This window comes from Homarus americanus, unplaced genomic scaffold, assembly GCF_018991925.1.
Source record: "Homarus americanus isolate GMGI-L3 unplaced genomic scaffold, GMGI_Hamer_2.0 scaffold47521, whole genome shotgun sequence".
Lineage (NCBI taxonomy): Eukaryota > Metazoa > Arthropoda > Malacostraca > Decapoda > Nephropidae > Homarus > Homarus americanus.
This window is the reverse complement of record NW_024718149.1, coordinates 54,178-73,060: the sequence shown is the minus strand read 5'-3', so window position 1 is coordinate 73,060 and position 18,883 is coordinate 54,178. Positions and strand designations below refer to the sequence as shown.

Sequence of the window (18,883 nt, the reverse complement as noted above, 5' to 3'; positions counted from 1 at the left end):
TTATGGCTTTGTCGTCATCACATTCACACTAAAAGGTTTGTCCATTAATACTGTTAATGTCTGTGAGCCTCCCTGCACCCACAACACTAGTCTGTGTCAGGGGTCAAGGTCAAATACGGGAATGTGCGGATTATGTATATCTCCTGACTTGTTTTGTTCTCGTCTCTTTCCTCTTAGCGTCACTTTTTGTCTTATTCTTTAACTTCATTCTGCCCTTCATTTCTTCTACTAACCTCTTAACACCTCCCCTTAAAAGTCTGAGTCCCACTTAATCTTAACAACGTCCACCTTGTATTGGTGCTTCAGGTGGTACGAGAAGTGGACGGACTCTCTGAACCCTTACACATCTGTAGGCGACACTTCAGCTGTGACCTGAATACATCCTCAGGCTCTTAACATTTTGAAACTCGTCTAATAATCTCTTCAGGATATTCAGTTTGTGATGTGTGTGGCACTCCGTCAAAGGGAATTGATAAAAGAGTTTTGAAAGGTAGTGGTATTTTTTACCAAGGTCAAATACTGCTTATTGAGGCAGTTTGTCAAGTTATAAATATAGTCTGATCGGTAGAATGTGTCACAAAAATGTAGACACCCATTCTTACAGATTTACGTGGAGATAGTGTGATTGCTTGCATTAAGTCACCAATATAGTCCTCACATGTTGGAGATCTCGCCCTCAAGAAGCCTTTACGCGAATCTCACAAAAATCTGTAAGACTGTGTATACATTTTTCTGAGACGCCATATACGAACCAGAAGTTTGAAATCAAGGTCAAGTTATAATGTCAGGCTTGGGATGTTTTGTGTCGGCGGTGAGTGAGGTGGGACGTGTAGTATAGCCTTATTGTAAAGTAGACTAATGGCAGATTATTGTACTGTTGAGCTGAAGTAATTGTGACTTGGATTATTTTTTTAACATAAAATTTACACGTTTTCTGAAGATCATGTTATTATGTGGACATTTATTGCAGGATTTTACCCATATTGCGTTTAATGTAAGAGAAATTAGTATGATAAAGTGCAAGTCAATTGAATCAAAATAAGCTTGAGTGCAGATAATGAAAAGTAACCTTGGAGTGTTTTAGAGGAAAGTGATGCTTCTCTCTGTATATTATCTTCGTATTTAGGAAATTAAGAAGTGAATGACAACGGTATTTTAGTCGTCATTCTTATCGGGTTATTCAATGTCGAGGATAATGGAGGGTGTTGTGTGCTACTAACATTCACAGTTAAAGAAAATTAAGATAACTGTTTTTGTCACTTATTAGACCCAATTTTGGGTTTCCTCTATTTAGCTTCTTAAAAATATAAACCATTTTCTCTTGTGATTATATATTTGTTCTTTTACGTTATTTCATATACAGTATTTATTAACTTTTATACTTTTATATATTTTTATTCTATTACACTGTTCTGTAATTATTAATGTGGTGTGGGCTCTTTTTGTGACCACGTATAATAATACCCACGACCTATTTCCTCACCTGCAGATAATTAGACATTGAATTAAACCTGTATCGGTGTTAATTTCAGTTCGGTTTTTATACGCTATAGTAATTTATTATAATGGCCTTTTTTCTCCACGGGTGAGTCATTAGTTGTGGAATTGGTGTTTGTAGATACTGGTTGTTAATGGTCGGGTGTTGTAATTATTGTTGTAGATTAACTTAATGGTAATGACCTTCTGTTTTCACCTGCAAATAATTAACTACAGAATTAATGTTGTTTTTTATGAACATTTTTCTGTATATTTTTATAATTATAATAACTTAGTTTTATCTTTCATCTATACTCTATACAATGTGACTGGTAGTTTGTATTTATTCAGTATGTTGATTATAGTAACTTCTTTCTGTTGATTCACTGTTGAAGATTTTACACAGTACAAACAATTATTGATATTATTATTATTATCATTGTTACGGTAATATTATTATTATAAAGAATGTTAATGATGGTAACTATTCTATTGTTTTGGTTTAATTGTTATTAAACATTATATATGTTAAAGGTAATAACTTGACTGTTGTTCTCCCCGGGGTGGTACAGGCTACATGTCGGACGGGGATGTGCTGCGTAATGTTGGGTACAAGTCGGGTAACTCGTCAGATCTGGACGGGTACCTGAGTGAGGGCGGCGCCTCGCTCTACGCCCACCGCCTCAACCAGCGCTTCAAGGAAGGCATGAGGCAGGTGCACGAGAGCATGAACAAAGTGCAGCACTTCATTCAAGACGACAGGTAAGTTGGGCACCTTTGCATGTCTTGGGTGTTATTTTTGTGTGTACGTATGTATGTATGTATGTGATTGTGTGCGTGGAAATGTTCTTGCTGTGTAGGAGCAGGAATAAGAATGATTTATGAATGGAAAGTGCAGCACGTTTGCATTTATAAAACAAAACAGTTTCTATTCTCTCCCGAAAAATACGTTTGTACATTATATAAAGCTTGAAACAAACATTTAGAAATGTAACCAGAAAAAGGTGTTGTTGGAATAATGAGTCGGTGAAAACATCTAACCAGTTGAGTTGTTTACTTGCAAGTTCTTTTAATTTGACGACTCATTTGTGTACGGACAATGATATCGTCCACTATACAACTATTTTTATATCATTTACATCAATGCTGCATTGAACACGATATTAAATATGCAACGAATCAACATTGAAAACATATTAATTTTATTTATAGATGAATTTACATTGATGATCGTCTTCAGTAATACTTTATTCACAAGTACAGCAGTATATTAGTTAGGGGTCATAATGTGTTTATTGTCGTCACGTGCAATATACGGTGTGTCAAAAGTTCAGTTTCAATGTTCACAAATACAATAATCTTAATTTAGCATGAATGATTTTAAAAGTAATTTATGATAACGTTTTATGATATGGAAGTGATAGCTTACCGGGTCTAGCTCTCAGTTCAGTATACATGGGTATAATCTATTGAGAAAATACACGGCCTTCTCACTCATTTGGCTGATTTGATCATAGAATCTGTGTGTAGAGCAGAAGCAATTTACACCATAGAGTACAAGCCAGACTTATCCTAAAATTGTTTGGTTAGTTTAGATAAATTAAGTCTAGTTGGGTCGTGTCTGCTGTCATAAGAAGTTACGTCATACATATCCGGTTGTCTGGTAAATAATGAGAGCCGATGACGTGTTTACTAGCCAGTCTCCATATTTTGTTAGTCCTCGTGTCATGTACATTCTCTGTGTTGTCAGGTGTGTGTGTGAGAGAAAACGGCCACCCACTATTGATTTGGGTGTGGGCCCGGTACACCACTCATGACTCATGGCTTCACAGTTTATATCTGATTTCTTTTAGCAGTGCAGCAGTCTTTTGTTTTTCTTGCTGACCAGACATGTTGGAGTCACTAGATTAGGTTTATATATAAGAAACGTGTAAATTGTCAGAAAACACGTTAGTAATTAAACTACAAATTTGAAAGATAAAACAAGACATAATGACTCGCCATACTCTGTTTAGAATTTTCTGGCATTTTTGTATAGGTATAATAGAGGGGGAGAGAAAAACGGTGGTTCAAACACAGCAGATAAAAGTTATATCATATTTACCAGTGTGATGTTTCTGTCAGGCAGCCATGAATATAAACATTTACGCCATGGTTTGAAAGCCATTAAACACATCTCATGCACCAACATAGGAAAGGTGGACGAGGGTGGTGTGTTACTGCATGTCAATGTGTTCGTCTGTCTGTCAAACTATTCCTCTCCCCCCAGCCTAGTGGAGAGGGACTGTGACCTGAACTTGGTGGGAATATTTCACAGGGAGACAGACGCCACCCTAGCATTGGGGGCAGATAGCTTTATCCTGGGAGGGCGGGGGAGGGTGTGCCCGGCTCCCCTGCTGTATACTGGTCATACAGGAGCGAATGCATGATTCAGTAATACTTAAGAGAGTAGTTTGGTCCTCCACACACACACACACACACACACACACACACACACACACACACACACACACACACACACACACACACACACACACACACATAGAGAGAATAACAAAACATATACCCGTGTTTAGGGTGACTGATACATTGATTGCCTTCAGTTGGCAATACACTGTTCACGCACCCTGTCATATGAGGTTATTGTTTGAAGTGCAAGGTTGTGGCGGAGGTGTGTCGTGTGCCTCCCATACTGCTGCACGAGTTCTGTATAGCGGATGAGTCTCTGTATATTGTGTATTTATGTGGGATCACCTGATGATTAGCCTCTAGACATGTTTCACCTTAAGATTAACCACCCCCATTGCTTAATCAAACCTAACCTAATGCTTACCTAACTTAACCTAACCTAACCCTTCCAGTTTCAGTAGCTTTAGGGTGTTAAATCATCAGGGAAATAATCTAGGGGCTAATCTTAAAGTGATCTAAATTTTTATGTATAAATTTAGTGGAAATATTATTTTTGCTTTTTCTTTGCTTTCTCCTCTTAGAAATGTTAATGAGTGCACTTTTAACTAGCAATAAGTTTTCTGTCACTTGTTCTTGAATAACATTTCCTCCTTCAAGTGCATGACTTATTGTTTTAATTATCTACCTTAAGTACTGTTGATTATATATTTATAACTTCTTCTTGTCTCTCTTTGTATTTTTACTTTCCACTCTTCCCATTTTCTGTCGTATAAAGCAGAAGTAATGGAACAGAAAACGAGATGGAGATTTCCTCTCTCTCTCCTTCCACCATTTCGTCAGAGCCTAGACACTTTGACGAAGACGACTATTTAGACGAAGATGTTAAAGATGAAGGAGAAGAAGAAGAGGAGGAGGATGATATATTTGGTGATGAGAACATACCAGCAGTAACTCCAACAGAGACGCGAGGCAGAAGGCGGTGAGTGTTGGAGGTAGCATGCGGGTGGACCCTCCCTCACCTCGTGTGTGTGTGTGTGTGTGGCCTCAACTAACCCGTGACTTTTACAGTTCCTCTCCGGTGTGTTGTGACTTTAGAGCTTAGATTTGCTTCTGTAAAGGCTTGTTATGAAGGTCAATAGATCGCCTTTATGAGGAGGATTTACCTGGCTAGTTATGAAATACCTGTACCATATGTTTTACTCAGAATGTCGAAGGTGTAAGGGACGGGTAAACGCTTATAGAATGCTTCCTATTCCAACCCAGAATTACAGTCCCGAACACAACTTGTCTCGAGTGAAGTGTCATATGAATTTATGTGACCAAAGCTTTTTGTAGCGAGTTTCCCCGAGTGTTGAGTGAAAAAAAAATATCACCATTTCTTATATACTTAGTGTAGACAGTAGCTAGTGAACTAATGTTTTTAACCCCACACCCCACACCTGCCTGGTTGTGGTGTTCTCATGGCTTGCCCGTGACCAGGGGTGTTAGGTGTGTGTGTGTGTGTGTGTGTTTTTTTTTTTTCTTGAGGTGTTAACTACACGGTTTCAGGTTACCAGCACGCAGGAGACAAGGGCAAAACCTGACACCAGTTTTACAGGCAACTTGTGCGTGTGGCGAGTTTAACAATACTGGTGATGGTGGGTAGTTTCTAGGGCGTCGTGTACTGTAAGGGATCTGTTGTGGGTAATAACTCCGCGTAATGTTTGGTGGTGTTAATGGTGCATATTGTGGTGTTAGAAGGTAACCATGAATGTAATAGACGTTTAGTAGGTGTTAAGTGACTCGGAGGTTGCAGGAACATCTACCTCCCAGACGTCAGATTTCTATTGTGAAGAAGTGAAAACGTGTGCGAGTTGCTGTGTGTGACGGCTCAGGGTAGAGGAAGTTTGGCCGGGCGGAGATCCTGCCTCCCTTAACAATGGTTACGCAACCCAGCCTTCAAGTTTTCTCATTAGTGCCAGAATTGGACGTCGAAATTATCGGAATGTAGAGTAACGACACGCGCACATACACACAACAAAAATGGTAGACTAGATTTAATAAACATTTACACACACAGTTAACTGATCTTCTGGTGTATTGGTCAGGTTTAAATAAAAATTGGTACTGTTGTTGTGGTCAGATTTGATAAAGTTATGAGCAAATTAATCACACACGAGTAAATACTGTTGCGTGTTCGGGTTCAACAAGCGATGAACAAGGTTTACCGAAAAATTGACTCATGGGCAATAAAGCTGACATCATCATAATTAGTTTTGGTGTTGTGATGGTAGTGTGTGTAGTGTGCCTCGGGCAGGTGAGGGGACTTATAGGTGTGTCACAACCCTGGTACTTGAGTGATGACGTCACGCTCACTAGGGTTGGCTGGAGGAGCCGTGGAAGGGGATTCCCCTCGCCTCACCTACGACGTACTGTACATTCATACCCCAGGGCCGCTCTGTCCCTCGCATATTCATTCCTCTGCACTTCAATTTCACCTAAATTAAAAAAATAATGGCTTTATATGCATTTTTGTGCAAATTCTCCATTCGCTCATTCATTAAATTAAGACTCGGGTCTGTAAGGATTGGCACCCCATTGGGAGTTTGCCCTAATCCTGGTGGTGAGGATTTGGTTAAATTTCGGGGCCTATTGGACCTGGGGCGTGTTTGAACTGGGGCCCATTTGACCACTCGTCAGCCTTGCATACTAACGCAGCACTAACGGCACTACTTCCCGCACTTCCAGGCCGTGTGTTTTTTCCTGATCCTACGACCATTAAGCTACTGTAGCGGTCGAGCAGTTCAGCTGTGTTGCAGGGCCTGATTTAGTGTTGTTATAAACGAACAAAGTAGCAGTTTAGCGATGTAACACAGTAGCAGTTTAGCGATGTAACACAGTAGCAGTTTAGCGATGTAACAAAGTAGCAGTTTAGCGATGTAACACAGTAGCAGTTTAGCGATGTAACACAGTAGCAGTTTAGCGATGTAACAAAGTAGCAGTTTACCGATGTAACGAAGTAACAGTTTAGCGATATAACAAAGTAGTAGTTTAGCTATAGAGTAGTTTAGCAGCAGAGATGTGATGTAACAGAGCAGAAGTTTAGCGACATAGCGATGTTTACCTGGAGGGAGGTATAAGCGAGGTAATGAACCCAGATGAAAGGTGAATGCTCCCTCCTCTTGTTGATGGTTCACGGTTCGCAGGTAACTACCAAACAACCTCCTCCTTGTTTGTTCCCACTTCTTCTCTTCCCCTTCCTCCTCCTCCCTTCTCCCTCCCCCCTCCTCCTTTCTCATCCCCTTCCTCCCCTTCTCCCCCGCCTCTTCTCCCCCCCACTCCCCCACTCCCGTCTGTTTACAAGCCTTGTTTATTGATTGGCTGGTGAGTAAGCAGTACTTTACGTGAAATGTCGTGTGCGTAGGGAGGGCCCTTTGTATAAACAGTCGTGTACGTAAATTTGTGTTATGTGCGTACTGTCGTGTACTTATATAGGGTCAATTATCAGAGTATTATATGCGTTTGTAAGTAAGGTTTCGTGTGCGTAGACCATTATCGTGTAAGTAAAGCCTCGTGTACTGTACGTAAACCTTATCGTGTGCGTAGATCATGTGTGTGTGTAAATGATTGTGTGTACACTGACAGTATAATGGATTCACTAACACATACCAAAGTGTCTTTTGTAAGTGCGTGTTACTGTATATGCGAAGTGTATGTACGGATGTGTGAATGTGTACGACAAGGTAGAGGGATGAGAGGGGAAGGGTCGAAACTTAACTGGAAAATAGAATGGGGGAGAGGAGGATAGGAAGGGGGACGGGAGGGGAGGAAGGGGAGAGGAGGATAGGAAGGGAGGGATGATGGTGAGATGCCTGGTAGAGAGGGAGGATAGGACTTTGTATGGGTCAGGTAATTTACAAACATTAAACATGGAAATTAAAAGCAACATTTTAAACACATTGTCGTGTCTGGGAGAGTTAAAAACAAAACTGTCCTTGGTGTAATACAAACCTGGTTTTTAGTAGAACATTGAGGTTTAACATGTTTTATCTTCGTTCTCTCCTTGGTGGTGATGTTATTGTTTTATGTTGAGTACGTCATAAGTCCCCCTCTCTCGTATCTTCAGTCCAGATTCTCATAACCTAACCTAACCTAACCTAACCTAACCTAACCTAACCTAACCTAAAGATTCGTACGAATTCCCCTCCTCCCTCCCTTCCCCCAGGTAGCGTTTAGGTGTTTAATTATTTAATCATTGGGTGAAATAAGTTGGGTGTGCCTAATCTTCAGGTGGTCCTCCAAGGTCGTGTTTTCACCCCTCGTGGAGGCTGTTGCTCTCGTCTGTCATGGGGTATGTAGGTCACTCTCTCCTTCACCCCTCCTGTCACCCCTACTGGACATCATTATCACCCCTCTGTCCTCTCCTCTACACCTACCTCCCTCCTCTCCTACCTTATCCCCTATTCTTATATCCGTCTCCTCGTTTCTACCTCCCCTCCCCATCACCCTCTCCCCCATCACCCTCTCCCCTCCCTTCACCATTGCTAGAGGGCCGCAATACACTCATTTGACGCGAGGGGGAATAAGGAAGTCATCCCTACTATCTCTCAATTTGTGGGCGTGTGGGGCGTGTGAATCGGATGGTGGTCGCGGCCGCCTGACGTGGGGGAGGGGAGGGGGGGTTATGAAGAGGGGGAACAGGGCGCGGTCATGACGTGGCTGCGAAGTGGGGGTGAGTGGGAATTTAGATGAGGGGGGAGGGAGAGGTGACCTGGAGTGGGCTTGGTTAGGAGTAGATAGGTGGAGTGGGTGAGAGAAAGAACAGAGTGGTGGGTGGGGGAGGTAAAGAGGGTGAATGAAGGAGGAGAAAGAGTGGGGAGAGAGGAATGGAGGTTAGGGGAGGGAGATGGTGGGGTGGGTAAGTGATGGGCTGAGGGTGGTGACATCGTGTACACTAGGTAACACCATTATGTACACTAAGTAACACCATCATGTACACTAGGTAACACCATCATGTACACTAGGTAACACCATCATGTACACTAGGTAACACCATCATGTACACTAACACCATCATGTACACTAAGTAACACCATGTACGCAAGAGAAACACAAATATGCTGTACTAACACCCCCTCCCCCCTCTCCAAATTCCCCACTAATTGGCCCAAACCCCCAACTTTAATAAACTCTTTAATGAGATCAACTTTCTGACACATCTTTTAACATCTTCTAATGAGTTTATGATCGTCATTTTGAACAAGGTTGACTGTCTTAAGTATAGGGAATCAAGCTGCACTTCTTGTAGTTATGTTTCCGGTAAAATAATGTTCGTTGGGTGAGCTGGACTGGAAGGACTTAAAGAATTCTTAAATTTCCACCCAAATGTTTTAGCTATAACCGAGTTTGGTTAGGTTAAGTTAGACTATCTGAAGGGTAGTAGGTTAGGTTTAAGTTGGAGTATGGGTAGGTTAGGTTAGGGAGGCTCCTTCCATCTAAGTATTTATTCATACTCACTAAACCAAGCCAGACATGACATCGGCGTGAATAAGAGGCTTCACACCAAGAAAGTAAGTGGCACGCTTCCTCCACTGACGCCACACTGTCAGGAATATGTAGCGAGGAACATGTTGAACAAGCCGTGTTGACCGGGACACTTGACAGCATCGTAAATATTGAAATTTGTAATGAAAGTTTTCTATATGACGTCACTGTATATTGGCTGATATATTAAAATGTTTCCATAATTTAGTTAATTTAAGTTCAATAAAGGTTTGATTCTTGACGGCAGGACATAGAGAAAATTTATTAACAATTACAAGTACATATTGATAATTAGTCAGTATTCAGAAATATGTTTAAGAGGCTAGTAGTTATGAAGAAAATAAAGTGTCCAGTGTTGTGGCAGTAACGGGGCAAATTAAAAACAAATGGCAAAGCTTTGATAAAAAAACAAGTTACTCTACGGACGCGCTGGTTACGTGCATGTTGATTGCACTGTAGTTGTCGCGAGCTTAGAGCTGCATATCGTGTGGTGGAAATAGTTTCATCTGTAAAAAGCCGCTCTTCCTGGATACGTAAACAATCGCACGTAAATATTGTTCTACCTGGCTTGGGATGTGAGAACACTTCTATCTGTCTCATATAAACATAGGCAGAAACATGATAACTTAAACAACTTAGAAATTGTGTCTCGTAACTGGTAGGGTAAAAATATCGCGTGCGAAATATGTCAAGAAGTTCAGTATGTGTAGGCCTCGAGTTGGCAGGTGGCGGCACTGGGCGTCGTCTTCCCCTGGCAGCAGAAGCAGGGTTGTGTCGTTGGTTCAGCGGCGCGGTGACAAGTTCTCTGCATATTAGATAGGCCTGTGTGGGAAGCCGCTGCCGTGCAAAAGGTCAGTGCCATCAGGTGGGTGTTAGGAGGGATTGGGGTCAAGTCAGGTTAAGCCGTGGTGCGCGCCAGGTTAGTTGGACGTACTGCAGGATTCCTCGCCTTCGCACAGGCTTCCCGTTCGAGTTTTCATACGCCAGGTGAGGTGGGCGTGAGGAGCATATTGTTCACCTTAAGGGACAGGTTATTGTTGTTTTTATTTCGCTTACATCTGGTTCAGTGATAGTGCGGGGCTTGGTGGCCGTGTTAGTGTAAGGCAAAATCAATATTATTTATTATCTGTTTAATACAATAAGAGATATTCTTAAGTTTTGTTAAATGTTTGGTTCTTATGTTACTGAGGCTTTTATGCGGCTGTCGGAGGTTAGAAATAATTGGGACTGATTCTGTTTTATGTGTACAATGTTTTCTATATAATGAAATATCACTAGTGTTTCTGTTAAGTCTTCACTCATTGCTAAGGAAAGTTTTAGTAACAATAATCGTATTAAATTATTAGTGTTAAACAATATATATATATATATATATATATATATATATATATATATATATATATATATATATATATATATATATATATATATATGACAACCGGTGTTATTATTTATGTGTGAACCCTAGAGGGACACGTGATGAACAGGGGGAGAGGGAGGAAGTCAGTGTTTGTGTGAGTGCATTATGTAACAGTTTCAAAGTTGACCTTCGTTATGTTGCCGCTCATAATTTTAAAAATGAGTCTATTTATGAATAAAAAACACGAAGCTGTAATCAACACTAAGAGTAAGATGTTGAGAAGACGAGTGTTTAATTTTTTAAAGAAAAAATAACAGCCTTTAATAGTGGGCTAAATTGTATTTGCTGTTGCTCACATAGGGATATGCCAACGCTCATTCCAACACATAAAATAAAACAAGAATAAAGAAAGGATTAAATAAATTAGAGCATACCATCCACCGATTACCGAGAAATGGTTGGTAATAATGCCAAGCCATTGATGCACTCAGGAGAAAATTAAGGCAATTCAGGGGTAACTGGCGCAAAACTTTTGTCCTTTTTTTTTCGCCATTTGTGGAATATGTCGTGTTCGCTTTGCCATGCACCGCCCCCAGCTGTCTGCTGCTGCAGTAAAACATTCATAGTGTCTTTAAAATGAAAACGGACATTAAAATGGTATTTTAATGGAACTAATTTCAAAACTTCAATTCCGATCAATTTGGAATTTCTTCTTCGCAAAACCTGACTTTTGGTAAAATTGCCTTTATATTATTTCTATATTATTTAATATTTATTTCTTACATCTTTTATACTTATTTGCATGTACAGTTCTCATTTTTTCGTGTATTATCACAAAATAAACATTTGAAAGTATAAATAACTTGGTTTGAAATGTTTACAACGCAGTTGTGTTATATTGATTGAGATTCGCTCCAATTTTGAAATCTGTAATCGAGGTACAGTATATATTTTGCAGCTACATTGCGGAAGTAACATTCTTGACCTCACTGAAATTGTGATTGATGTAATAAATTGGTAAATAACGTGCAGCTCACCTTCCTTCCCTCAGTTGGTCTAGTTATAGGTTGGCCTTATGGTGTCACGTGATGGTCTAGGCAGTATCTGGTGCCTGGTGGACGATAGCCTTGCTGCACAAACACAGCCACTTTTACTACATACCGATTCTCGTTACGTTCATACATACATACCAGCACGCAGAAAAAAATAAATAAAATAGATTCCCAGGAATAATCTCGGCTCGGGATTAAAAAAAAAAAATCCCTGCAGTTTATTATGGGCGTGGGTCAGTCTCCTCGCTCTCAGGTGGCACCGTGGCGGCCGTCCTTGTGACCACATAAATAACCTTGATGGTGACACAAGTGTACAGTGAGTCATTGTTGGCCAGGTTGCCGGGGTGACCTAGCATGGTGAGGCGGGCGGCTGAGAGGGGAAATTTCCTTTGAGGGAAAAAAATGTGTTTGGTAAATAAAAAAATAACTGGTAAAGAAAATAGTTAATTAGTAGAGGAAATAGTTAACTGGTAAAGATATACGGTATTAATGTAAAAAAAATACTTCGGAAGAATTTAAAAAATGTTTGTGCAGCAAATGGTCTTTGAAGGCCGAAAAAAATAAAATGCAGAAAAGATATATTATAATTCTTGAAGTTATCACCATTAATTATTTATGTTTCTTCAGATTAACATTCTTTAGCTTGAAATAATCATGGAAAAATGGATTATGTCGAAATGTTTAAAATCGTATTCCTCTTAGAAATTTATTACATTTGAGAAGTTTAAGTTATTTCTTTTATGCAGAAATGATTGCATACGATCACTCTACTAATAGTTTATAATAATGTTTCTAAACTAAATTCTTTGAAGGTTGGAAAGTTACAGTGATAAAGATGATAAATATAAATGTAAGCGGTCAAAGAAATTCACTGTGGGTGTAGTTGTGATATGACTGTGGCCTCTGGGAACTTTAAAATTTGAATTGTAATGGATGATGTGGGAGCTGCGATTGCTTCCATAAATTGTTTTTTGGTGGTTTATTTCTGGATGAATTAATACTTAAACCAATTTTTCAAGCTTACTGTCGTTATATTGTTTATGATTTTTTATTTTTATTTTTAAATTGTGTATTGGTAGTTGTGGTAGTAACTGGCAACCCCATCTTGACGTCACGGTCATTGTGGGGTTAATTAAAAAAACAGACCTACTTATTATATACAGGTGTAAAAATAATATTTCATGATTAATATTAAATTTTGTAGTAGTGGGAAGTTTGTTACTGGGTTGAAGAAAACACAGGTAGCGTTATGTTAGTGTGGATGTGGCCGTATTGATAGTGTCAGCTGACCTGGCCTGAGCTGGTCCAGAGCCGTGTTATCGGGCCATCTGGTGTGTCAGCTGACTGGCTGGGAAGAGAGGAGGGGAGGAAGGAGGCACTGGCTAGGAAGCGAGGGAGGGGGAAGGGCGGGGAGAAGGGACGTCCGCTCACTGGGGAGGGGGGGGGGGGATTTGCTGTTGGGGAGATAACATCTGCCTTAATCTCCCCAGCGCCTCCCTTGCCTCGCGATACCGAGCAGATGCGCCAATTACATTTGACATTTACGTGTGTTCTGTATCGATTTTTATTCTTTTAGCAGCGTAAATGTTTTGTACAGTTGTAAGGCTTTCCTGTTACACGACACTTGTATTTATTTATTTTAACAAATGTTTTTTGTCCTCCAAGTTGGTGGATATTTACTTTCCTCTTTGAATCTGATGGAATATTTACATTTCATCAGCCTTGGTTATTCTTTTACGATCGGTGTATTGTTTAACTTAGGAAATTGGCAGGCGAGCGTGGCAGAGGCTAGTAAACACCGCAGGTCAGTGTGCTGGGTGTGACATGACGGAGACGCAGAGTTGTGTGTTGTATTGTGTTAGGTCATGTGACAGTGAGCGTCGGGTTACATTTATCCGCGGCAGAAACAAGTTAACGGAACTCATTAATTTATTTTTGGAGTCACCTGCAGACTAGACAAATAGCTAGTGTGACCCGCCGACTAGCCACCCTAACGCTACCTGGTAGGTTAGGTTTGCTTTAGGCTGGAAAGTTTTAAAAGGATGCTGGATAGATTCATGGATGATAGAGAGTGGTAGTAACTCTCGACAGGAGCTGCCATGCACAGGCCAACCGGCCTATTGCAGACTCCTTATTTTCTTATGTTCTAAGGTGGAATAAGCTGAGGTGTCTTATATTCTGGCAATGTGTAATTTATGCATCCTGATTATATTAAACGACATGTACATACCCACATCACTTATTTAGCCCGGTGTCCATCCCCGGGAGTTGGGGAGGGGAGTAAAGTCCCCAAGGTGAATATGTAAGTAAATTCGCGTCGTATGGTGAGGCGATGAACAGCTGGCCACCCCTTCCCTCGCCACGCGTACCCCACATGTGTCAGTGACAGACGCCGGCTCACACCACACCTGTCCCCAGTGGCCATAACTCTATACCTGGTGAATATCACACACACAAACACCACAAGTACAAACCACCATAAAGCTCTATCGTTCTTGTACTGAGTTCATAAACGTAATTTATGGCTGGTCACGACATTGAAAGGTGTAAACTAACCCGCCTTTGTAGACGTGGGAGGAACGACCTCCGACTATGGAGTGGGAACATGATTGCTGGAGGACACCCACTGAGCGGACTGGTGTGTTAAGGCAAGAGGAACTAAATTTACGGAGACACCATTATGTCGACCACCAGTGGCCACGCCACAGAAATCTCGACCATAGGGTGAGTGGAGAGATATACCACTCCTGACGGGTTAGGCTCTGTTCTTGTACACGGGATGATTAAAATGATGGAGTGCTTTTTGACTTGTAATCGTTAAGAAATAAATAAACGATTGATTGCCTTGTTGGGTAAGATTGTCTGGAAAATAATCGAGGTCAGGTTATATCGAAATCAACGTCAAAACTGCAGTTGTAGTTAGTTTTAAATAAATTTACCTTAATGTCGTTTGTTCGAGTTTGTTGAAATATGAAAAATTATGTAAGTTATTTTCCGGTGGAGTTTTAAGAATACAGGGTGTATCGTTGCTTTTGTGTGTGTGTGAAAACTGAATATCCTGACTTACTGTAAAACCGGAAATAAACTTTTAATACTAGTTAAAGGAGTTTAAAAACGTGTATAAACTACAGCCTGGTATTAATAGTTCTTAGTTCAACTCGAGTTTGTTCGCCACTTCACGCCAGGGGCAAAAGACACGACTCTGGGCACACCGGCCGTGAGATGTGATTTTCAGGGTGTTGGTCACAACTGGTGTGCGTGTTGCTCCAGGGATATTGATCTTCCCTGGCTATATTCCACCTTAATGAATGATTGATGAACGTCCCGCTAAGTAGAGTAATGCTAACATCGATCCACACTTGTCATGACGTCACCCGGTGGTAATGGCTGTTGCTGGTTTTTGTCCCCCCCCACCGCGCGAAGTGTGTCCTGAGGCTATGAGTTCCGAAAACAGAGATACAAAGTGGTTGCTAAATTTTATCTCTTCATCTTTCTTATTTGTCTGGGTATAATAACTCAGTCAGATACAGAGCTCGCCTTCTGTTCCAGAGCTAGGTGGTTGATCCCCGGTCGCTCCCAGTTTACCCAGCTGTAAATGGGTACCTAAGTTTACAACTTGGGAAGTGAATGCGGTCGAGTGCAGTACCTGCCATGCTGCCTCCTTGTGTACCGAAGGCTTTATATAGTGTGCTGTATCCACACTGTTCCTTACGGGGAGTCATGCCTATGGGACCTTGGGACCCACTCACTTTTTCAATGCTTCTGTAGCTGTAAATAGAACTTGCCAGTTGGTACTCCAGGAAGTGCGACTCTGATCAGGGAATTTGTTGGTTGATCCGGGAAGCACTTGGCTGAGCGAGTTCCTTCTGTTATTTATTTTATTTTATTTTTATTTTTTTGTGGCGAGTCCTTACTATTTTTGGGTCCCAAAGCCTCACTGGACTTACTCTTATTTATCGGACGAAGTTTTGACGTTGCGAGCGTATTTGCTGCCGTGTTTGGAAGTCTGGCAGGAGGGGACCACTCTTGGCGGCTGTTTGCTCTTGTTGTTGCTACAGGTATTGTGGTATTTGTGATGTATTGAGGTGGTGTGGCGTGTTGAGTGTATTTGTCCAGGACTGGTGAGGTAGTGGGTGTGTTGAGGGTAAAGTGTGTTGTCAGGAGAGTGTTATGGTTTTTGTTGTTGCTGCTGGTATTGTGGTTGTTTGTGATGTGTTGAGGTGATGTATTTGTTTTCATTGTATTTGTTCGTGTAATCAGTTTTACAAGGTGGTGGTGGTGGTGACAGGGGTGTGTTGAGGGTAGGGTGTGTTATGGTCGTGTGTGTGTTGACCAGGTAGTGTTGTGGTTATTCTTACGTGTGTTATTGTGTTGACATAGTTCACGCTCTCACGTCTTCCCGCACATGTCTTCACTGTGTCGGGATATTTTCATTATGGAGAGTTGTCTCTTGGTGCGCTGTTCTTATTGGTTCTGGGAATCCTGAAGTCAAGACATACCGGAAATATCTTCTTTTTTTCTTGGAAGGAAATCAGATGAATGCCACTGACAATTTTTCGAGGCGTGAAAATTTATGGAATCTCGTAAAAATATATATATTTGAAAAGTCATCGAAAATTCGAAGAAATAATTCCATGTGTGAGATAGTTTATCTTGTAAGATCTCAACGTCTGCCTCCGACACTGTCTCCGCATGTCATGTCAGCGTGACTGTTTGTCGCTTCCGTGTGTCAAGTTAATGTCAGGAATCATTTTACTAGTTTCCTTTGTTTGCTGACGATAAAATGTTGGAAGATTTTTATATTTCGTGTAAATTATTGTAACTTTCTCCTCATTATGTGTTAACAAGGTCTTGGAGAGCGGCTGTGGAAGTTTCTTAGTGGGTTGTGGAATTTGCTTCTTCCTGGAGTGTGTGTGAACCCTTGAGAGAGTTTGTTGATGTTATTATCATGTACACGAGTCTTCAGGCTAGCGTGGCGAGCCTCCATACTTCAAAAGGCTAAGTGGTGGAGCCTTCATGCTTCCTGCGTTAAATTTAAATCCCTCATTTAACCGACTACACAAATGTTATGGCCAGAGTGGCTTTGAAATACCATTGAGGTTACCGTCAACCTGATCCTCTCTCTTATATCCTATTAATGGAGAATATGATTTACGTATTATTAAGAAGCGAGGCAAAATATTTTAACTCCGTGACTTATTTTATTTTACAATATTTTAATGGAGTGTTGTGATATTGTTTCCATCATACAGACATACACACCCGGAAGACGCCCTCGTGACCTGACGTAAACAGATTCTTGTAATGGTGTGAGTTGTCTTGACCTGGTGGCCACTCGTCACCTTCCAGGATAATGACTGATTCAGTATTTATATAAGATATGGCCGCCACTTTTAACACAGTTGACCGTCACTTATAAGACCTGACCGTCACTTTAGCACAATTGACCGTCACTTAGAAGCTATGGCCGTCACTTTTTTAAGAAATGACTGTCAATTTTATATGACCATTACGTTATATAAAAGAAAATTGCCTTCGGTTCTTTTATTCTTTTTTTGATAATGGATGAAACGTTTTGGCTCCTGGCGAGGGAAGCTGGAACTGCTGCCAGAAGACGCACACACCACACCTTTCTTGAGTCAGGGAGAGCCGGGGGAAGTGAGAGAAAGACAGCCTGAAGTGTGAGAGAGAAAGAGACAGCCGGAAGTGTGAGAGAGAAAAAGCCGGAAGTGTGAGAGACCGCTGGAAGTAAGGCAGACAGAGAGCCAGGAGAGAGAGAGAGAGAGAAGAGAGATTGTGCCCTCTTTGACAACATGAGGCGCCTCCGGAAAAATTGCTCTTCAAAGCTCGTGTGAAATTACCACTCAGGTTGGACGGTCGCCATACTTCAGTTATCCGGGGATGATTGTTTTACGGCTTTGTGGTTATCCAGGACATGGGTAATAAAATGTTCGGTTATCTAGGGCACGGATAATAGAATTTTCGCTTATCCGGAGCATGGTTAGTGTGTTCGGTTATCCAGGATGGGTGGCTTGCGGGTGTTAGATTTTTCGGGATGGATTGTTTGCCAGTGTTCAGTTATCCGGGACACGATATAGTGTTCGGTTATCCAGGACTTAGTTATTCGGATGTTTGCTTAACCGGATTTCTGTAATGGATTAACCAACGTCCCGACTAACCTAACCTAACCTAACCTAACCTTAGCAACTACAGGACTAGAAGAGTTTATCTTATGAACAACACACGGACACGGCGTGATGAGAATTGAACAATGAAAAAACCCCAAATATTAGGGGTTATTGTATCTCGAAATAGAAATAAGTAATAAATAACTAAGTTTAAAAATAATAGTTGACTTAAAATACTAAACATCCCCAAATAATATAGTAATGGGGTAACTAAAAATCCCCTTAAATCCCCCAGATAATAGAATAATACAGTTTTCAAAAAGTTAATTTGACCGGGTGGGGAAAATTAAACACACACACACACACACACACACACACATACGCGGTACTTCATTGGAGGTTGATTGTGTGTGATTCATATTTAAGCTAGTGTAATCCTCCCTAACCACACACACACACACACACATACTCTCTCTCTCTATCTCTCTTTAGTTAGTGGGGAGGTAGTAGTAATTTATTGGGGGAAGAGAATGACGTGTGGTGGGGAGAGAATGACGTGTGGTGGAAAAGAATGACGTGCAAGGGAAAGTGATGGCAAGTGGGAGGTTACGGAATAGGAAGAATATTGTGGATTAAGATAGGGAGGAAGAGGTGAAAGGGGAGGTGGAGGAAGAGGGGAGGTGGAAGAGGTGAGAGGGGAGGTGGTCAAACCCGTAGTGTTGTGTACTTTGGTGAAGCCTTAGCAAGTCCCCTCACTCCATTGCACCCCAATAAAAGCTGTCCTTCCTTCCCTCTTTTACTTCCTTCCCCATCCCTCCCTCTCTCTTTTCCCTTCCCTCCCTCTTTCATCGACTTTCCCTCCCTCCCTCCCTCCCCTCTTTACTTTACTCCCCCACTCTTATTCTTCCTTCCTTCCCCCTCCTTCCCTCCCATCA

The 18,883-nt window shown here is 41.2% G+C and overlaps 1 protein-coding gene across 13 annotated transcripts in view; it reads left to right on the top strand.

The window, feature by feature from the left end:
* Positions 1–18,883, top strand: part of LOC121859221 (protein sickie-like) — a gene marked incomplete at its 3' end in the record, with an annotated part of 132,844 nt that overhangs the window by 61,965 nt on the left and 51,996 nt on the right. For 12 of the 13 annotated variants that reach the window (XM_042355952.1, XM_042355950.1, XM_042355951.1 and 9 more), the window contains 2 exon segments: positions 2,049–2,238; positions 4,661–4,864. In XM_042355952.1, coding sequence (XP_042211886.1) covers positions 2,049–2,238; positions 4,661–4,864 — 394 coding nt within the window. 13 annotated transcript variants of the gene reach the window in all.